Raw genomic sequence first — 21,524 nt, 5'->3', positions numbered from 1 at the left:
GCAGTATTTCCTTACTTAAAGTAATTATTAGCAAAGATGGTTCAATATGGGACTGACAGACCTTCGTGTTAAGAGGTGTCAGTTCAGACTGTTGCTTTCTTATTTTTGATGACCTGCTGTTCAAGTTAGCTGTTCTTCTTAAAGACAGGAAACGTCCTTGAATCTGTCTTTTTACTTACTCCTCTGAATTAGAGGTAGAATTTTCCGATGCTAAAGATGCTCTCCAGAGCTGTAATTAGGTAAATATTCTATAATTTTGTTTTGGCATATATTGGGAGTTGCTGCTTTCTATCCACCTTTATTTCCCAGTTTACTAGTGTGCACATTTTAATTCTAGTATATACTTTTTGACTTCCTTCTCAAATCTTCTTTACCCATCACAACTGATTATCGGGAATGTTTTGCATGCTGCATGATTTTGAATTCTTCCCAGGTACACACCTTTTTGCATTTCCCATAACTACTTGAAATGATTATTTTAATTTTTCTTTACCCTTAGCGAGGTATCTATCAGCATTGTATTTTCTGGGATGAAACTTTAATAGTTAATCTATAATTTAAGGCCAGCACCGCTACCACTTCAAACCATTTTCATGCTCAACAGTGAAGCAGAATTTCTGCTCTAAATGTTCATCTCGTACATTATTCCTTTCCATTGAATTGCATATTTATAGATCATGTGTAACTTCTGTCTCCTTTGATTGATACATACATTTTTCTAATGTGGAATCTTTTGTATGTAGCTCGCAATTCTCCAGTCGCACTGCTCACAATGAGTCGGAAGCCATGCTGTTTTATAACAGGACCGCTGATTTGGTGATTGAAATAAGTCAAATTCCATTGTTCTTAAATGATAATTTGGTATTTTTACCCGTGCTTTGGAAATCAAATTTCATCAATCTGTCTATCATTGTGTGAAAACTGTAAATCAACCAGCGTCCTTTTTTTAATATATTAGTGGATCTCCTGTGGCATTGCTTATAGTTAGTTGGAGGTTAGGAGGGACATTGCTCATGGTAAGTTGGAGGGTAAGGTGGGGAAAGAGTTGGGACGAATTAAAGGTGTGGTCCATGGGTTGTTTAAGGTAGGGATCTGAAGTGGAGAGACTTATTTTGAACATTAATAGATAAATTTAAGTAGGTGTGCCATGGTGTTGCTCATTTTAAGTAGCAGAATATGATCTGTGTCTTGTGTGTCTCTGATGTTGTGTTGCTGATTCTCTCTCTCTGTCTTTCATCTTCTAGTTCTCTGTATCTGTTTTTCCTGGTTGCCTGTGTGTCCTCTATTGCATTTTTTGGTCTTGTTTTGCAGTTCTTTCTGTGTCCTGCTCTTCTCTCTTTTATTGTTTTGTCTTCTTTCCCTCTCTTCTTTTGTCAGTGGGCGGTGCAAGCACTAGTTGGTGTGAGTTCTGAATAGCAGTCGGCAGAGATACCGAGTCAGGGTTGTAGGTAGGTTGGCAAATGGGAATGAACTGGCCAGAACGTGCAGGCCGGCTTTGGGGTGAAGGATTGTTTCGCTGAGGATAGTAGCAGAAAGAAACCACAAAGAGGTAGGAGCTCTTGCACTTATACAGCTATACTTGTATGTTCATACTTATGGCACAAAAATCACCTTACGAAACAAATTGCTTTTGATCTGAGCCACTAAATTAAAAAATAATTTGATAATTAATTTTAAATCAGTGGTCCTAATGTTATCCCCCACATAGCATAAACACCCCAATTGTCATTTAATAGCAAATCCTCTGACTCACCATAAACAAGGTCACAGGAGAATTACTAGTTAATAAATAATTGCAGAAGCAATGATTAATGGAATAGTGGGCACACCAACAAATCAATAATTTTTTGAGCAGCGGCCATGAGTGGAATTAATAAATGAATACACCAATGAGCACACCAACAATAAATTAATTTAGCACCAGGTCCATTGAATTAATAAATTAATTTTCCACGAGCAACAAAACACAGTCGATGTTAATCAGAGCTTTTCTATTTACCTGAGAAACTTTCCAAATTAAATTCATTTGTTTTTTTTATAATGGCAAAAGGAAAAAAAAACAAATTAGGATGAGGGAAGACACTATTTCTCTCTCAGCTTCACACTTCCTGAAGTCGAAATAAATAAGTTTTATTTAAAGTTTAGTTGAAAACCTATTCAAATTCATCGTCCAGCTTACATTATCATAAAAAATATAAAATACTGAAATGCTGTTATAAACAGACACAATTTGACTTTTTCACTGAACAAGACAAAAAATATCTATTTTGTCTGATACACAGCCCTTGCTTCAAGAAACATTTATAATAAACTTTACCTAAATAAAGTTTTTGAAATTTGTCCTTCATCTTTAAAAGTTCTTTTTGAAAAACAATGAAGCAAAGGACTTACAAAGTGCTTTTAATGCATTCTGGGAAATTTTACACACTGCATACATTAAAACTGCTTTCAGCTAACAGAGTCATGGCTCTGGACAAAAATATCAAATCCAAGCCCGGGCTTTTTGGACAGACTGAGGCCTTCAAGTAAAACTTGACTGAAGGGATTAAAACACACAAAAGGCAATTCAATTCATAAATGCAATCATGTTGTGAGATATGTAATTTTAATGTTTTAATTTGGTTAAGACATTAAAAGTGTGTTAATTGATTGGATTGGTCGACTTTTTAAAATGAGAAGGGGCTCCTACCTGAATATTTGCATAAGTGCCCACTTGCCCCACTCTTGGGTCAGACATTCCCTTTATTTCTGATCTGTTGCTATTTTACTTTTAGCTGATCAACATAATGTGACCAGTAAAATGTTCCAGTAGCAAGTATGACACTTACAGGAGGTGTATGCTATACACAACTTTTAATATATTATAGCTAGATAACACCGAAGTCTCCAATTATACCTGTATCAATGATAATACCTACAACAGGACTGTTGATCAACAGTTCAGATCCATTCCATAAGATAATTCCATGATCCAAATTTTCTGGCAAATAATCCATATTCCAGTCCATTTATTTTTTTCATACCTCCTATCTGAACTGAAATGCTATTTCAGAATTTGATAACTATTAAAATGATTGTTTCCCATACACCAACATCAGTCTGTTCCAAATGTACAGAACAAGTTTTTTTTGGTGCTCATCAAAGTGAGTGATGTTGACACTTGGGAGAAATATTTGCATTGATGAATGGAACACTTTCCATTTCACACATTCAGCATCACCAATCACCACTCCTAAGTCAGGTATAACACATCTAAATGCTCCTCGACACTGCCCTAACAAAATGCCTTGGCCCCAACCTCAGAACAGCATACTACATTAATGTGGCATTTCTTTTCATTTCTCACACCAACTATCCTTATACATTGCCAATTAATGCCAAATTGGGAGCAATTTCTTGCTTATTTCAAGTTGGCAGGCTGTAACTAGTGGCGTACCGCAAGGATCGGTGCTTGGGCCTCAGCTATTTACAATCTGTATTAATGACTTGGATGAAGGGGCTGAGCGTAATGTATCCAAGTTTGCTGACGATACAAAACTAGGTGGGAAAGCAAGCTGTGAGGAGGACACAAAGAGTCTGCAAAGGGATATAGACAGGTTACGTGAGTGGGCATGACGGTGGCAGATGCAGTATAATGTGGGGAAATGTAAGGTTATTCACTTTGGTAGGGAAAATAGGAAAAACAGAATATTTTTTAAATTGTGAGAAACTATTAAATGTTTGTGTTCAGAGAGACTTCGCTGTCCTCGTACGAGAAACACAAGAAGTTAGCACGCAGGTACAGCAGGCAATTAGGAAAGCAAATGGCATGTTGGCCTTTATTGCAAGGGGGTTGGAGTACAAGAGTTAAGACGTCTTACAATTGTACAGGGCTTTGATGAGACCTCACCTGGAGTACTATGTACAATTCTGGTCTCCTTATCTAAGGAAGGATATATTTACCTTGGAGGCATTGCAACGGAGTTTCACTAATTAATTTCTGGGACGAGAGGGCCTATACTCTCTGGAGTTTAGAAGAATGAGAGGTGATTTCATTGAAACATATAAGATTCTGAGGGAGCTTGACAGGGTAAATGCTGAGAGGTTGTTTCCCCGGTTGGAGAGTCTAGAACTAGAGGTCATAGTCTCAGGATAAGGGGTCGGCCATTTAAGACTGAGATGAGGAGGAATTTCTTCATTCAGAGGGTTGTGAATCTTTGGAATTCTCTACCCCAGAGGGCTGTGGATGCTAAGTCGTTGAGTATATTCAAGGTTGAGAGAGATAGATTTTTGGACTCGAGAGGAATGAAGGGATATGGGGATTGGGCAGGGAAGTGGAATTGAGGTTCAAGATCAGCCATGATCTGATTGAATGGCGGAGCAGTTTGAGGGGCCGTATGGCCAACTCCTGCTCCTATTTCTTATGTTCTTATAGGCCTATGACCATGAGGAATGGGATTGAGACTGCTTAAACTCATTTTGTTTGCTAGCAAAGGAGCCTTTCATTCCAGCAGTTTGGTTTGAATGTATACCCAGGTCCAGAAGTGAACCGACAGTGTCTAACCCACTGTGTCAACCAGTTCCTTTCCAGAACTAGTTTTACCATTAATTCAAATGCTGACACACAGAGATTATTTTGGTTTGTATCGGCCTCTTGTTTCCTATGATACAGTCAGCTTTTCCTTGAAATCCTCAGGCAGAATTTGGTTCCTGACAGTCGGGCTATATCATTTTATTTTTATGTATTGGGACAAATGCATTATTGTTGACATGTGAAGCATTACAATGCCTCTTCATTCTTTCACGTTGGGCTCATTACATGCATACATCTACGTTAGGAAGCTGTCTAAGATTTATGTCAGGAGCTAGAAGATCATGAGAATACAGAGAATTGATAAATGAAGAAACAATGAGAAAATCAGAGGAAGCAATGAGAAAGTACATTTTATACATAAGTGATACAACACCACGGAGCGATTATTCATGTGAATTATCGAATACTAAAACTCTCTTCAAAGTACAATTCCCATTTTCTTTTTCAAATTACAGCTAAATGTTTTGTCTCCGTTCCCTGACCACCGACTCCATCCCTCTCTCTGGCCACTGTCCGAGGGCTGAATCAGACCGTTCGCAATCTTGGCAACCTATTTCACCAAGATGAGCTTCCGATCCCATATCCCCTCCATGACCAAGACCGCTTACTTCCGCCTCTGTAACATTACCTGTCTCCATCCCTGCCTCAGCTCATCTGCCTTGGTTACCTCTAGACTCAACTATTCTAATGCTCTCCTGGCCGGCCTCCCACCTTGTGACTTCTGTAAGCTTGAGCTCATCCAAAACTCTGCTGCCCATAGCCTGACTCGCACCAAGTCCCACTCACCAATCACTCCTGTGCTCGCTGACCTACATTGGCTCCCAGTCCGGTAATGCCTCGATTTAAAAATTCTCATCCTTGTTTTCAAATCGCTTCATGACCTCGCCCCCTCCCTATCCCAGTAACCTCCTCCAGCCCTACAATCCTCTGAGATCTCTGCGCTTCTCCAGTTCTGGCCACTTGCACGTCCCCGATATGAATCGCTCCCTCATTGGTGGCCGTGCCTTCAGCTGCCTAGACCCTAAGCTCTGGAATTCCCTCCCTAAACCTCTCCGCCTCGCTACCTCACTCTCCTTCTTTAAGATGCTCCTTAAAACTTACCTCCTTGACCAAGTTCACCTGTCTTAATATCTCCATATGTAGCTCAGTGTCAAATTTTGTTTGCTAACGCTCCAGTGAAGCACCTTGGGACGTTTTACTATGTTAATGGCGTCATAGAAATGCAAGTTGTGTTATTGTTGTCCAAGTCAGCAATCCAGTAATAGGTACAGATCTATAACCATCCCTCAATTAAAATCTATAAGCTGACCATATAGTATAGTAAAACTTCCATTGTTACATTTGCTCAGTTTTTCGAAAAATTATGAGGTGAAATCCTTTTGTCAGGCATTTGTCAAGCAATCCCAAAACTGCACTACAACAGCGTTCTAGACTTAATCAGTGCAAGATAGGTTTAATTCTTTGAAATAGAAATGATCGCTTAGTGTATAAAAATACAACAGAATAAACAGTTTTCTCAAAATAAAGAGAAAATTTAAGTCAGTCACAGAAGAAATTTAACTCATAGTTTGGTTTTGATTCAACATATAAAATTTGCACTATTTACATTCTACAACTTATAGTTCCAAACATAAGATCTGATCCAGCCAGAGGCCAATTACTTTGTGCAGGACTCAGATGTGTAATGTGTGGCAGAAAACCACAAATGAAGAAGCAATAAGATTTTTAATGGTTTAGGTCATGATATTTTTCGAGTTTTCAAAATCATACCTGTAGGAAGGTCGTCTGGACAAGATTTCTCTCCGTTTTTGAGAGTCAGTCACAACATCAGCGGAATCTCCAGACTCATCTGTTTCTGCTATAGTAGCTATCTATAAATACAAGTTACATAGAGTTACATCGAAACTACAGCACAGAAACAGGCTATTCGGCCCAACTGTTCTATGCTGGCATTTATGCTCCACACGAGCCTCTTCCCTCCCTACTTCATCTAACCCTATCAACATATCCTTCTATTCCTTTCTCCCTCATGTGCTTATCTAGCTTCCCCTTAAATGCATCTATGCTATTTGCCTCAACTATTCCTTGTGGGAGCATGGTCCACATTCTTAGCACTCTGAGTGAACAAGTTTCTCCTGAATTCCCTATTGGATTTATTAGCAACTATTTTATATTTATGACATCCAGTTTTGGACTCCCCTACAAGTGGAAACATTTTCTCTACATCTACCCTATCATTATCTTAAAGACCTCCATCAGGTCACCCCTCAGCCTTCTCATATCCAGAGAAAAGAGCCGCAGCCTGTTTAGCCTTTCCTGTTAAGTATATCCTCTCAGTTCTGGTATCATCCTTGTGAATCTTTTTTGCACCTTCACCAATGCCTCTATTTCCTTTCTATCATATGGAGACCAGAACTGTGCACAGTACTCCAAGTGTGGTCTAACCAAGGACCTATACAAATTTAACATAACTTCTTTGCTTTTCAATTCTATCTCTCTAGGAATGAACCCTAGTGGCTTTTTTATGGCCTTATTAACCTGCATCACTACTTTTAGTGTATGCAATGCAACATTAAAAATTGGTAACATAAATTTTTGAATGGTTGTTAAAAATACAGCCAAAATACAGTGGAACCTCATTATTTTAAAACCTGGTAAATCCCATCCTAGACAGTAGTTAAATTCTGCTCAGCAGAGAAGGTCAAACCTCAACAAAGCGATTCTCCAAGACAACCTGTTTATATTCACAGTATCACAGTAGGTACAGCACAGGAGGCAGCCATTCGGTTCATCGTGCTTGTGCCGGCTCTTTGAAAGAGCTATCCAATTTGTCTCATTCCCCTGCTCTTTCCCCATGGACCTGTAATTTTTTTCCCTTCAAGTATTTATCCTATTCCCTTTTGAAAGTTACTACTGAATCAGCTTCCACCAACCTTTCAGGCAATGCATTCCAGATCATTACAACTCACTGCATAAAAAAAGTTTCCTCATGTCGCCTATGGCTCTTTTGGCAATCACCTTAAATCTGTGTCCTCTGTTTACTGGCCCTTCTGCCACTGGAAACAGTTTCTCCTTATTTGTTCCATCAAAACCCTTCACGATTTTAAACACCTCTATCAAATCTCCCCTTAACCTTCTCTGCTCTAAGGAGAACAATCCCAGCTTCTCCAGTCTCTCCACATAACTGAAGTCCCTCACCCTGGCACCACTCTAGTAAATCTCTTCTGCATCCTCTCTAAGGCCTTGACATCCTTCCTAAAGTGCGGTGCCCAGAATTGAACACAATACTCCAGCTGAGGCCTAACCAGTGTTTTATAAAGGTTTAGCATAACTTCCTTGCGTTGTACTCTATGCTTCTATTAATAAAGTCCAGGATCCCATATGCTTTTTTAACAGCCTTCTCAACTTGTCCTGCCACTTTCAAAGATTTGTGTATGTGCACCCAGTTCTCTCTGTTCCTGCACCCCCTTGAAAATTGTACCATTTAGTTTATATTGCCACTCCTCATTCTTCCTGCCAAAATGCATCACTTCATGTTTCTCTGCATTAAATTTCATCTGCCATGTGGCTGCCCATTTCACCAGTCTGTCCACGTCCTCCTGAAGTCTGTTACTATCCTCCACATTGTTTACTACATTTCCGAGTTTCATGCCATCTGCAAACTTTGAAATTATACCCTCCATACCCAAGTCCAGGTCATTAATATATATCAAAAAGACCCCTTAGCAACATCACTGTATACTTCTCTCCAGTCTGAAAAACAACCATTCACCACTACTCTCTGCTTTCTGTCCCCTCGTCAATTTTGTATCCATGCTACCACTGTCCCTTTAATCCCATGGGCTTTAATTTTGCTAATGAGTCTATTATGTGATACTTTATCAAATTCCTGTTGAAAGTCCATATACACAACATCAACCGCACTACCCTCATCAACCCTCTCCATTACATCAAAGAACTCAATCAAGTTAGTCAAACATGATTTGCCTTTTACAAATCTGTTCTGACTTTCATTTACCAGCCCATACTTTTCCAAGTGCCCATTAATTTTTTCCTGGATTATTGTCTCTAAAAGTTTCCCCACCGCCTGTAATTGCCAGGTTTATTCCTCTCCCCTTATCTGAACAGGGGTGTAACATTTACAGCCCTCCAATACTATCTCATATCGAAGGTATCTTGATACCTTTATACTTGTAATAACAAAGGTTTAACCACATAGAAAACTGACTCTACATTCTGGTACATACATCAAAACTATTTTTTTTTTAAATCAAGGACTATACCAGGATACTCTACATAAAATACATAATGTACACAGGCAAAGGGAGCCAAACTGATTTTTACATTTCATTTCCTGTCTAAGCCAGAAACAAATTCAAATTGATTCAATTAAGATGAGTTCAGACAGAAATGATTCAAATGGCTCTGAGCTACAAGAGCAACAACCTGCATTTATATAGTACCATTAAAATAGAAAAACCATCCGTAGGTTTGTCACAGAGAGATAATCAGTTACAAATCGAGGCTGAGCCAAAGGAGGAGATATTTGGAGCCGTGACCAAAAGCTTGGTCAAAGAGGTGGGTTTTAAGGAGGATCTGAAAAGAAATGGACGTGATGAGGCAGAGGGTTTAAGGAGGGAATTCCAGAGCATGGGGTCAGGGCAGCTGAAGGCAGAGCTCTCAATGGTGGGGTGAAGGAAGGCAAGTACACAAGAGGCCAGAGGAACTGGAGGGTTTCTAGGGCTGGAGGAGGTTAGATCGGGAGGGGCGAGGCCACCAAAGATGAGAATTTAAAATTTGAGGCGTTGATGGACTGGGAGCCAATGTAGATCAGGGAGGACAAGGCTGATGGGAGAGCAGACCTTGGTGCAGGATTGGATGCGGGCAGTAGAGTTTTGGATGAGCTGAACTTTACAGATGGTGGAGGATGGGAGGCTGGCCAAGAGAGCAAAATGCCAGAGATTAAAAATATAATGGTTAAAAGTTTCCCTGTGCAAAAAGACAGATAAGGTAAAATTTAGTACAGCAGATTATACCAGTATAGTAGCTTTACTCCTAATTTTAAAAAAGAAAAAGACTTGCATTTATATAGTGCCTTTCATGACCTCAGGACATTCCAAAGCACTTTACAGCCAATGTAGTGCTTTTGAAGTGTAGTCACTGTTGTAATGTAGGAGATGCGGCAGTCAATTTGTGCACAACAAGGTCCCACCAACAGCAACATGATAATGACTAGGTAATGTTTTTTTAGGTGTTGGTTGAAGGATAAATAATGGCCAAGACACCGGGGAGAACTCCTCTGCTTTTCTTCAAAATAGTGCCATGGGATCTTTTACGTCTACTTGGGAGGGCAGACGGGGTCTCGGTATCATGTTTGGTGGCCATAAAAAAAGCTCCTATATCAAAATCAGATTTTTCTTCTATACTTGCTCTGTGGGCCTGACAGTGCTCTTTGGCAATCATAAAGCTACTATAGATGCTGAGGGCTACTTGGTGCCTGATACACAGTGATCTAAAAGTGCTTCGAGCAATTGATGGCTTGTGCATAGCTGTATTATTAAAGCCCTAGAAATTATGCAAATTAGAGCTACATAAAAACAGCTAGAGTGCCTAAACAGGTTCCAGATGCTCACCGCCCATATAAAACATACATTGCAAGAGATGCTCTTTCCCTCATCTTGGATCTTTGTTGTTAAAGTGACCTGATTGTTTTGGAGCTAATGTCAGTATCTATTGTATTTTTTTACACCAATTTCACTGTTTCTTTGCTGTAAAAGCAACTTAGTCAGCTTCTTGAAGTTGCACTCCATCTGCTCCTCTTCCCATTTCTCCAAGGATATTTCAGTGTGCTGCCTAATGGCAATCCCCATGTATTTACAGATTTTGCAGTAGAAGTTTTCTGGTTTTCGAGGATTGTTTGTACCTTATATATTCAGATGGGATTAGGCCAAAAATCGCCACCTTCATGTACCAGGCTAGACAATAGTACCATTACATATTTCAAAGCACCTGCACACAAAGAATAATTTCTGAAGGAGGCCATCACTGAACTGTGCACACTCCGAGAGCCAGATACTTCCAGGACAGGGACAGCTCTATCAGTGGCTGTGAAGATAACAATTGTTTTGAACTTTTACTCTCTTGGGCTCTTTCAAGCAATATCAGGAGCTTTCTGCCAAATCTCCAACTTGCAGTGAGTGCACAGTTCCAACATGCAGGCCACAGGTGCCTTATTTACGTAGATCAATCAATTCATCCACTTACCCAAGAAAAACACAGCAACATGCGAGTGCCTTGCATTTTTACCATCTGGCTGCATTCATCAAAGTACAGGACATTATTGATGACACACACGTCACCCTATGAGCCCCAACCCCCAATGCTGAGGACTTCATGAACAGAAAAGGGTTCCACTCCATGAATATGCAGCTACTCTGTGACCATAGGTATAGAGTCATGCACCTAACTGCCCAGCAGTTGCCAGAATTCATTTGTATTATGCTACTCAACGGTGCTACCAGTATTTCAAGGGCCAGGAAGACTGGCTGGATTGTTGCTGGCATACAAAAGGCTATCCAGTGCAGCGACGGCTGCTCACCTTATTCAGGCACCCAAGGATAATATCTGATCAGCGACACAATGGCGGGTGCAGTGCTACTAAAATATTGGTGCAGCACACCATCAGCATCCTTGAAAAAAGGTTCAGATTCAAAGACTGTGCTGCAGTGTAGATGTCTAAGATTACAATTGCCTGCTATGCCTTAAATAACTTTGCACTGTAAAAGGGCCTTTCCGTGGTGCAGGCAGGTAGAAGACAGCATCCTGAGGCATAAGATGACCCCAAGCAAGAGACTGGAAATGTGGCTGCAAAATAAACCAGTCACTTATAGCCAAGAGTCATATGGCAGGCTCTAATAGTCAACACATTTAGTTAAGCGCCTAAAATAATTGAACAGAATTAATCTGCACATCTGTCCATACCTCTGACTAAATAAAACATCACCTCCATTAGCCCCATGTGTACAAGACCCATGTATACCACTGCAATTCTCCACAAATACTTTATTCTGCCCCAACTTAAATGAACTCTCAGGACATATTAAAATTCAAGTTTACTCAAATGTTATTCATCCTAAATGTGCATGGTACAGGTGTGTTCACTGTTTTCCCTGGCCTTTCCCCTTAGTTGAAGTGTATAGTAACTGTCTTCTGCATTTTAAACCTAGGCCATTCAGCCCCTGGATCCTGCTCCGCCATTTAATTAGATCATGGCTGATCTCCACCTCAGGTCCATTTACCCACCTTCGCTCATTATCCCTTGATACCCTTACCTAACAAACCTTGAGGTTTGCGTGTCTGCCTTAAGTAGGATTGCCAACCCTGGTTGGACAGGTTCCTGGTGGTTTCGTCACATGACCGCCTGCCTCCTATCACCCTGCCCCCACACTCTTGCCATTGATCACCTGACATGTCCTTCCTCATGGTGCACCACCTTCCTACATCATTACCCAATTGGATGATTCTTGTCTGTCAGTCAAACAGCCTTCATTCCCATGTCCAATATTTTTGTAACTAGTAAACAAAAGTGTTCAAAGAAATTTTTTTATAAACACAATTTTTAATGCCCCTTTGATTTTTCTCCTGGATTGCTTGCAGCAGTGCCCTGGAGATTAATCTTTAAATCCTATAAACTCCAGGGCAATCCTGAAGGGTTGGCAACACTGGCCTCAAGGGATGTAGGTGACCCAGTACTTGGTTGTACTGGATCTGTAGATAAGCCCTGAGAGTGTAAATGTCATGGGTGTTGATGCAGTGCCTGCCTAGGCCTATATGCTGCAAAAACATTGGTAATTATTTGAACAGAGCAGTTGTGTGTTGTGGATGTGGTGTCATCCTGAGAGGCATTTTCATCATCTATGCCAGCTTCTCATCAAGAACGCTAACAGGAAGGGTTGCATCAAAGAATCCATTTTATGTCCGGACTCCAGTTTGTGGTTAAGACAGTATTTGCAGAATCTGTTGAAACAGATGACACCTGGAGAATGTCTGAAGACAGCTCAAATCACCAAGGCCCATTTTGCAAGGCTGCAACTGTCATCATATGAAATAGCCTTGTGTTGTTATAATCTTCTAACTATATGTTTCCCCTTTCTGTATAAGCAAGGACAGCTTTTGTTACGAGACCCACTCTCTGGGATGCTGAGGTGATGTAAGTTAGTGTAAAACCAAGAGTGACGGTCATGGAGGAGGAATGATATAATGATCTTTTAGCTGAGCTTAAAAAACGAGATCATTCTAAGGAAGTTAGGGAAGACCCGGGGGGGTTGCAGTGGCTAATTTCCCTGTGATCGAAGTCAGCAACTGTAACGTGATCGTCGTCTGTGTTTTCTGAGAGTATCATTACCTGTAATAAATTCTATAAATGAAGCCTCTGCATTTAGAACCTTAATCTCTGGCACAGAGATAACAGCTACAAGCTAGTGTCCCTGGCAGTATTTATCAACACTCCTGCTGTTTCTCTGCTGCTGGGCACTCCCTAGGCATTGCCAGAGCTGTGTGGGAGCAGACTGCTGAGTAGCAATGCAGTTGTTGAAGCCCTATGTTTAGTTTTTTTCAATTTGATTTCCCAACAAGACAGACTACTGTAGGTTGGAACTCAAGATCTCAAAAGCCCCAGTCAAAGCATTTGTAATGAAAGCTCAGCCAAAGGGGGTCATGGCACAGATGGCCCTAGAGTGCCCATGCTCACAACGGTGATCTGCAGCTCAACCATGCAACACTGCACTGATGCAGCTGGTGAACCCCTCCACGGATGCTCCCAAATTGCACAGGCTGTGTGCCACACTCTCAAATGACTACATGAATCACTGATGCTCAGCCTTGTGTTTGTGAGCAGGGCCTACAACGTACAAATCCCTGGGCTCAGTTGCTGCTCATGCCCTTGAGCTGACCCAATGAGCAGCAGGTTGCATCTCCTCCAATGCCACCTGCCCGTGCTCCTTTGTACTTATGCTTTATGGTTAACCAAGACTCCCTCTTGTAAATCACTGTGACCACTTTTTGATGGTGTTGATTGAGGGATAAAGTTGGCCAAGATATCAAGAGAACTCCCCTACTCTTCTTCAAACGGTGCCGTGGGATCTTTTAAGTCCACGAGAGGGTGGAGTGGCTTCGGTTCCATGTCTCATTTGCAAGCTGGCATCTCCAACGGTGCAGCACACTCTGTACTGAAGTGTCAGCCTAGATTATGTGCTTACGTCTGGAGTGGGGGTTGTACCCACTGACCTTCTAACTCAGAGGTGAAAGCGCTACCACTGAGCCAAGGCTGAGGGTGCTGTGAGGTGCTCAGCTGAGGTTGGTCATTGGGCTCTGACACAGTGTGCTAAAGAAACAGAAGAACAACATCTTTTGGAATGCAAGCACTAAGGTACCCCTTCAAACACAACTTTGCATGGCAAGATATTTTAGTGTGTTATGTAGCAGATTGTATGTTTGTGTGTGGAGTGAGCGAATACAGATGATACCTGTGGATGAAACACTGACCTCAACTTATCCACTTTCTCGATTGCCTTTACATCCAGAATTTCTAGGGCTCTCTCCTCATAAGGAGGCAAGAATCGCAGCTTTGGTGACCTCCCCCCGCCCTCTGGCTGCATGCATTGTGCAGCCTTCTCTTGAAATTAGATGGAAAAGGGACATGAGTTGGAATAAGAAATATTAAAAGGACATAGCTATGACCCAAGTTTCCAAACCAGCAGCTGTTTTCTGTAAGTGTGTCAACATGCAGACAGGTACCTTGTGTAGACAGTTTGCTTAGTGTCTGTTGCTTGCCCCACTTCACAAGGCAAATACACTGATGGAAACAATGCAGAATTTCCTTACAAAACCGGTGATGCTGCTTACAGTGAAGCTGCCTTGTAAGACAAAATGGTTAAATTTTGCAGTGTGGGCATACTTGCCGCGGCAATCAAAAAAGATATACTGTATTCCGTAGCACCTCCTGCAGAAGCATTTCAAAAGGACCATCTTGGAATAGTATTGTTCTGTTTCGACACCTTGCTTGAAACATTTTTCAAAATTAGAGGCATTTCCTCTTTAAGGACAATCAGCAGTCCTCAAGAGAACTGCTGGCACTCTCAAACCAATGCATATTCCAAGTGCATCATATGCTGTGCGTGGGAACAACAATGATAATTTATTTAAATGAGCTGACCTTGCTTAATAAGCACAAGGTCAGCAATATTTGCTATAGTTGCCCAAGGAACTGCAATGCTAGTGGTGCCCCTTTATTTAAATACACTTTAGTAGGTGAAATTCTTTTGCTTGGTAATTTTAGCAAAAATATCAGTGTGCTTAGAATCAGGGAACCATTGTTATAATTGCTACATGAAAGGAATTTCACCTCCCATGCATTAAACAATATTATCAGAAATTGTATTTTGCCAATTTGCTATAAAAGTGCATTATTCCTTCTCTTTTTCTACTTGCCTATGCTACAAGCTTATTGAAGCCCACTGAAGTGTTTTACCTATGCTAAGTAACTTGGGCAAGAACAGTTAAATTTAGAAACTTGGCAGTTAAATTTATAACAGATTGTTTATCCAGTTATCATGATGACATCAACCATGGCTGCAGGAACAGCAAGGTTATCCACATAGTCGATGTTCTTTACCAAATCTTTCTTATCCTTACACCTTTACACTCATCACTTTTGGTGCCTCTATAAGTCAATGCCTCACTCATATGGTCTGTGACAACACTGAACAAAATGGGTGACAAGGTGCCACTGCTATTGTTATTTCAAACCATTCTGACATTTTATCCTTCAATCCTCACAAATTTTCATTTCATCTGACATCTTTTTCAGCAATTTTATATTTTTTTCCACTTACTAGCAGACACAAAGTCATATATCTAATTAAAATTCACAAAACACACCCATAGTCTTTGCCGATCTTGCAGAACTCTCAATCTGTCTTAGTGCAAAGATCTGGTCATCACATCCACGTCCTCTTGTGAAGTCACACTGATTTTTCCCAGTCTTTTATCCACATTGCATTCAGGAACACTCCAGCAAAAACCTTCAATGGCACATTAAGCATGATAATGCATCTGGAATTTTTACACTGTCTCCCTTTTTGAGCTACAAAATTATGACTGCTAGTTCCAAATCTGAGGTTCCTTCATTGCTTCTGGAGTGTTTGGATGACACTGTGAAGTTCTGTCACTTCAAGACTCCCTTCTTTAACTACTTCAGCAATTTGGTGCATGCCCAACGCGTTTACCCTCCCTATCTATATTACTATTGGTTATCTCCTTCATTGTCACTTCCCATTCCATCTATCTTACAATCTTGGTCAGCTCTCTAGTTCACCCTGCCTCTTTATTTTAACCCAGAGGTGAGCCACAGCCTGTGCAATATCAACTACAACCTCAAAGTCAAAATACTACAGATGCTGAAAATCTGAAATAAAAACAGAAAATGCTGGAAATACTCAGCAAGTCAAGCAGCATCTGTGGAGAAACAAACAGTTAACGTTTCAGGTCAATGACCTTTTGTCAGAACTGGAAGAAGTTGAAGATTAAACAGCTTTTAAGCAAGTACAGAGCCAGGGAAAGGGGGATGGGGGGGAGGGGGAGGAAAGAACAAAAGGGAAGGTCTCTGATAGGAGGGAGGGCAGGAGTGATTAAATGACAAAAGGGATGATGATGCAAGGCAAGGAGGGTGGTAATGGGACAAGTAAAGAAACAAAAGATGGGTCTAAAGGAGCTGTAAATGGCAACATCAGAACCATTACCAGCACATGCTACCTGGAAAAATGGGAGCAATGGTTATGATCTGAAGTTATTGAAATCAATGTTGAGCCCAGAAGGTTGTGAAGTGCCTAATCGAAAGATGAGATGCTATTCCTCAAGCTTCCATTGAGCTTCATTGGAACAATGTAAGAGGCTAAGGGCAGAGAGGTCAGAGTGGGAATGGGAAGGGGAATTAAAATGGCAAGCAACCATTTTAATTCCCCTTCCCATTCCCACTCTGACCTCTCTGCCCTTAGCCTCTTACAGCAGGTCAGGGTCACGCTTGCAGGCTGAGCAGAGGTGTGCAACAAAGCAATCACCCAATCTGCGATTGGTCTCCCCACTGTAGAGGAGACTGCATTGTGAACATTGTAAAGGGACCGCTCCCTCTGCGACGTCCTGGTCCACTCTTCCGTCATCCCCAGCACCCACTCTCCTTCCCAAGGCACTTCCCTGTGTGAGTGCAGGAGATGCAACACCTGCCCTTTCACCTCCTCCCTTCCCACCATCCAGGGCCCCAAACACTCCTTCCAGGTGTAACAGCTATTTACTTGTACTTCTTTCAACTTAGTATACTGTATTCGCCAAATCCCCCGCTGTCAACATCCTGGGGGTCACCATTGACCAGAAACTTAACTGGGTCAGCCACATAAATACTGTGGCTACAAGAGCAGGTCAGAGGCTGGGTATTCTGCGGTGAGTGACTCACCTCCTGACTCCCCAAAGCCTTTCCACCATCTACAAAGCACAAGTCAGGAGTGCGATGGAATACTCTCCCACATGCCTGGATGAGTGCAGCTCCAACAACACTCAAGAAGCTCGACACCATCCAGGACAAAGCAGCCCATTTGATTAGTACCCCATCCACCACCCTAAACATTCACTCCCTCCACCACCAGTGCACTGTGTACCATCTACAAGATGCACTGCAACAACTCACCAACGCTTCCTTGACTGCAACTCCCAAACCCGCGACCTCTACCACCTAAAAGGACAAGGGCAGCAGGCGCATGGGAACACCACCACCTGCATGTTACACTCCAAATCACACACCATCTTGACTTGGAAATATATCACTGATCCTCCATCGTCACTGGGTCAAAATCCTGGAACTTCCTACCTAACAGCGCTGTGGGAGAACCTTCACCACACGGACTGCAGTGGTTCAAGAAGGCAGCTCACCACCACCTTCTCAAGGGCAATTAGGGATGGGTAATAAATGCTGGCCTTGCCATCGACGCCCACGTCCCATGAATGAGTACAAAAAACATTGGGGAGACCAAATGCCGATTAGGTGATTGCTTTGCTGAACACCTCTGCTCAGTCTGCAGGCGTGACCCTGCCCCACTGGTCGCTTGCCTTTTTAATTTTCCATCCTACTCCAACCTCGACCTCTTACACTGTTCCAATGAAGCTCAACAGAAGCTTGAGGAACAACACCTCATCTTTCGATTAGGCACTTTACAACCTTCTGGACACAACATTGATTTCAATAACTTCAAATCATAACAACTGCTCCCATTTTTTCAGACAGCAGGTGCTGGTAATGGTTCTGATGCTGCCATTTACAGCTCCTCTAGGCTCATCTTTTGCTCCTTTATTTGTCCCGTTACCACCCTCCTTGCCTTGCACCATCATCCCTCCTGCCCTCCACCCTATCAGAGACCTTCCCTTTTGTTCTTCCCTCCCCGGCTCTGTACTTGCTTAAAAACTGTTTAATCTTCAACTTCTTCCAGTTTTGACGAAAGATCATCGACCTAAAACGTTAACTCTGTTTCTTTTCCAAAGGTGCTGCCTGACTTGTTGAGTATTTCCAGCATTTTCTGTTTTTATATCAACTACTACCTTCCTATTCAAACCACTGTTGCTGGCTGTGCAAGAAAGCTGCCTTACCAGGATGTTCTCTTTCAATTCTTTTTCATTGAGCTCATCGACAACCGCAACCACGTTTCTTCACTCACATGTCCACCTCTTCCACTTCTTTGCTTTTTTTTAAACCCAGAAATCATCATGTGTCAACTCACTTTTTTCCTTAAACCATGCATTTTTTCTTCTTAAGACACTATTTCCATTGCTTTTGTTTACTTAATTTTCTCCATTCAACAGAGACTTCTGGCCTCATCTACTTCTCCTGCTTTTTCTCTCCCTTACTACCAAACATTTCTTTGTAGGTCTCCATACCTTTTCTTAATTTTCTTCTTTGCTAAATCATCAAATGGAGGAAATCGTCCACCTGTAACCAACCAAAACTAAGCCCGCTTTTCAGCACGGAGATCTACATTTCTAAGCGTTCTCTGCCTGTTTTTACTCGTCAGTTTCACTCACATTTCAGCTACAACATGGCAATTTCCAGATTGAATTTTGGTTCCCGGCATCTTGCACATCTGGTGAGCTTCAGGTCAGCTTGTGATTTTTCTTCTGCTGACAGTGGGAAATAAAAATTGCCAGTTGCTTCAGGCTGCCAAATTCAAGCAAGTATCCTCTGTTGTCATTTTTTTTTCCAATTCTGCATTGACCAAAGACCTTTTCCCCAAGTAACAAAATGCATTCCAACCTCAGTATTAAAATTGATCATACACCTGAGCAGATCATGTTAGAATGACGTTGTAATTTACTCTAAAACTGTTCTTTTTCTTCTGAGATATTTTAGTTTGTGAATGCTATTTTTGTGAAAAGTATTTCTCAGCCTATCTTGTTCAAATTAAGTAGCCCGTCTCAAGCCATTGGAGAGATAGATAAGCAGAGAGATGCCATGGACAGTCAGCAACTAACCGCTATGTCAGATCAGCCATGATCTTATTGAATGGCGGAGCAGGCTCAAGGGGCCAATTGGCCTACTCCTGCTCCTATTTCTTATGTGCTTATGTAAAGGTTAATATCCATGGATGTGCTGTCCAGTCCAGTTTACATTGCAGCTTGTCGCAGCAGACACAACTGTTTGTAAATCTATAAAGGTGTTATTGCTTCTGTTCACTTATCCATTGAATGGTTAATAATCTATTTGGCAGTTTATAGCCTAAGCCAGTCTAGTGAGATGCTTATTCTACCCTTTTTGAAGTCCAGGAAGATCACATCAGCGCACGTGATATAACCAGTACAGCAATACGAATTTTCTGTTCAATCCCTGGGCTAAAAATAAATTACCTAGATATTCGGCAGATATAGGGATACTCCCAGATCATAGGCAGTGATCCGAGATGCTGAAGCCAAGAAAAATATCTAGAGTAAACACCTAAAAATCTAACGAAACTTGACAACATGAAATGATGTACAGTATCATACACTGTTATTAAGAATGGTCGCAATCTCCCAATCTACCTTTCATATGGTGGAGGATTTTATTAAGTAATATTACACCTTCACTTCAAGAGTCTCTAAGATTCTATTGTTTAAAAAAAAAGTTTAAATTTCATGCAAGGCTGCTTCGTTAAGGTACATTTCACTGGAATGCTCTGTACCACTTAGTACAAACTGCTATGGAGATTCTTAATGGGAACACCCTCACAGTTTGCATTTGTTCTATTAAGAAAACAGTATAGAGTAGATGAAGGATTAACTGTGCTTACATGTTTATTTTAACAAATCCTACTATTATTAGAGTGCTAATTAGTCAATAAGTACTGTGATAATATGATGCATTATTGCACTGTTTTTATAAATTCTCTTACTTCATTTAAACTGTTCAGCTATTTTAAAAAAACAAACTAAACTCTAGAACAGGAGTGTCTAAACTTGATGTCATCACTTGCCGTTTAAGTGCGTACCATTGAGCCTCATGGGCTCATATAAAGTTTAAATCAATGTTCCCAGTAATTTGGCATATATCTCTAAGTTGCAGATGCCAACCGACCTTTATGTTCTGATTTAGGATTTATCCATCAATGAGACAACAGTATTAGGAAAAGTTCTTTCCAAACCTCAAGGCCCACAAATTTTAAAACAGGACAAACCAGCAAGTAAGTAATACCAGAGGAAATAGAAATGAGTTGCCTGGACTTCATGGGTTGCATTGCTAGGAGTGATGAGCTGCAGGACTCCTGCGGGATCATTTTCACCTTCACCGCCAGGGCAGTAATCTGGCAGAACAGAATACCCATCCATTGCACAACCATCCTGATTTTCATCCCATTGATTTCAATTGGTGGGCAATCTGCTCAACCAGACTACCTTCCAGCTGGTGAAGGTGAAACTGACCCCCCACCACCTCCTCAACTCCAGAAGACCATATTTATCTTATGCAATTTTAGTCACTCCTGAAAGTTGCCAAGTTGCCAATGCAAAAATAAATGTTTGTGTTTTTATTGTTGGAAATAGGAATTTCACAAAATAAATGATATTGTTTTTCCATTAATAAAGGAAATCCAAGATATGTGGGGTTAAAAAAGTAATGTTAATAGTACAAATATACCTTAAAACTATTTTATGTAGTAATGGTGGATTTACATTTACATTGTACCCAGGTTTCTGAAAGAAGTTATAGTCTAAAACCATAGCTAACCTGAACAGTCTGTATCTGTGGTGATTGAATGACAGAGGGTTGTGCTGTTTGGATTACTCCCTGGACTTGCACAGTCTGACCAGAAGGCAGCTGTACAACAGTTACAGCTGGAGACCCTGAAGCAACTTGAGTACCAGCTACAGATACCTGCAACAACAAAGAAACAAGAATACACAAGTAGAATAATTGTTCAGCAAGCATTTATTTCCTCGCTAAAAATATGCATTAAAACCACATACAAAATTAGCAAAAAGTAAGCATTCCACATTTCAACTTCAAAATTAATTTATGACAATCCTTTAGTTTAGATTTCAACTACAAAAAAGTATTTGTTTTACAACTATTTAGTACACTTTTTAAAGAGTAAAAATTTTTCAAATTAAAATCTCTCAGTGCAAACCTTTCCTTCATTTTAACAAGAAAACAGCAATACCCAAGAAAGTTCTACTTTTTAAAAAAAATTACAGATGTGCTGGAATAACCACATAGTTTCCTCTGCTCACAATTACTGTTTCTCCAATGGTATCTGAAATATGACAGCTAGACATTGAATTTCAGGTGGAAAATGTTGTGGAATCTAAGGCGAAAATTAAATTTATTTAAACAAATTACTGAAATCACTGTCTTAACACCCAAGCACAAGTATGGTAGTAACAG

At 40.9% G+C, this 21,524-nt stretch overlaps 1 protein-coding gene across 7 annotated transcripts in view; it reads right to left on the bottom strand.

Moving 5' to 3' along the window:
* Positions 1-21,524, bottom strand: part of LOC137344593 (cAMP-responsive element modulator-like) — a 140,343-nt gene that overhangs the window by 69,883 nt on the left and 48,936 nt on the right. For all 7 annotated transcript variants that reach the window (XM_068007711.1, XM_068007670.1, XM_068007716.1 and 4 more), the window contains 2 exons: positions 20,868-21,014; positions 6,344-6,444 (listed from right to left, as the gene is read on the bottom strand). In XM_068007711.1, coding sequence (XP_067863812.1) covers positions 6,344-6,444; positions 20,868-21,014 — 248 coding nt within the window. The remainder of the gene's footprint in view (positions 1-6,343; positions 6,445-20,867; positions 21,015-21,524) is intronic.

This window comes from Heptranchias perlo, chromosome 2, assembly GCF_035084215.1.
Source record: "Heptranchias perlo isolate sHepPer1 chromosome 2, sHepPer1.hap1, whole genome shotgun sequence".
Lineage (NCBI taxonomy): Eukaryota > Metazoa > Chordata > Chondrichthyes > Hexanchiformes > Hexanchidae > Heptranchias > Heptranchias perlo.
This window is presented reverse-complemented; position numbering and strand designations above follow the sequence as displayed.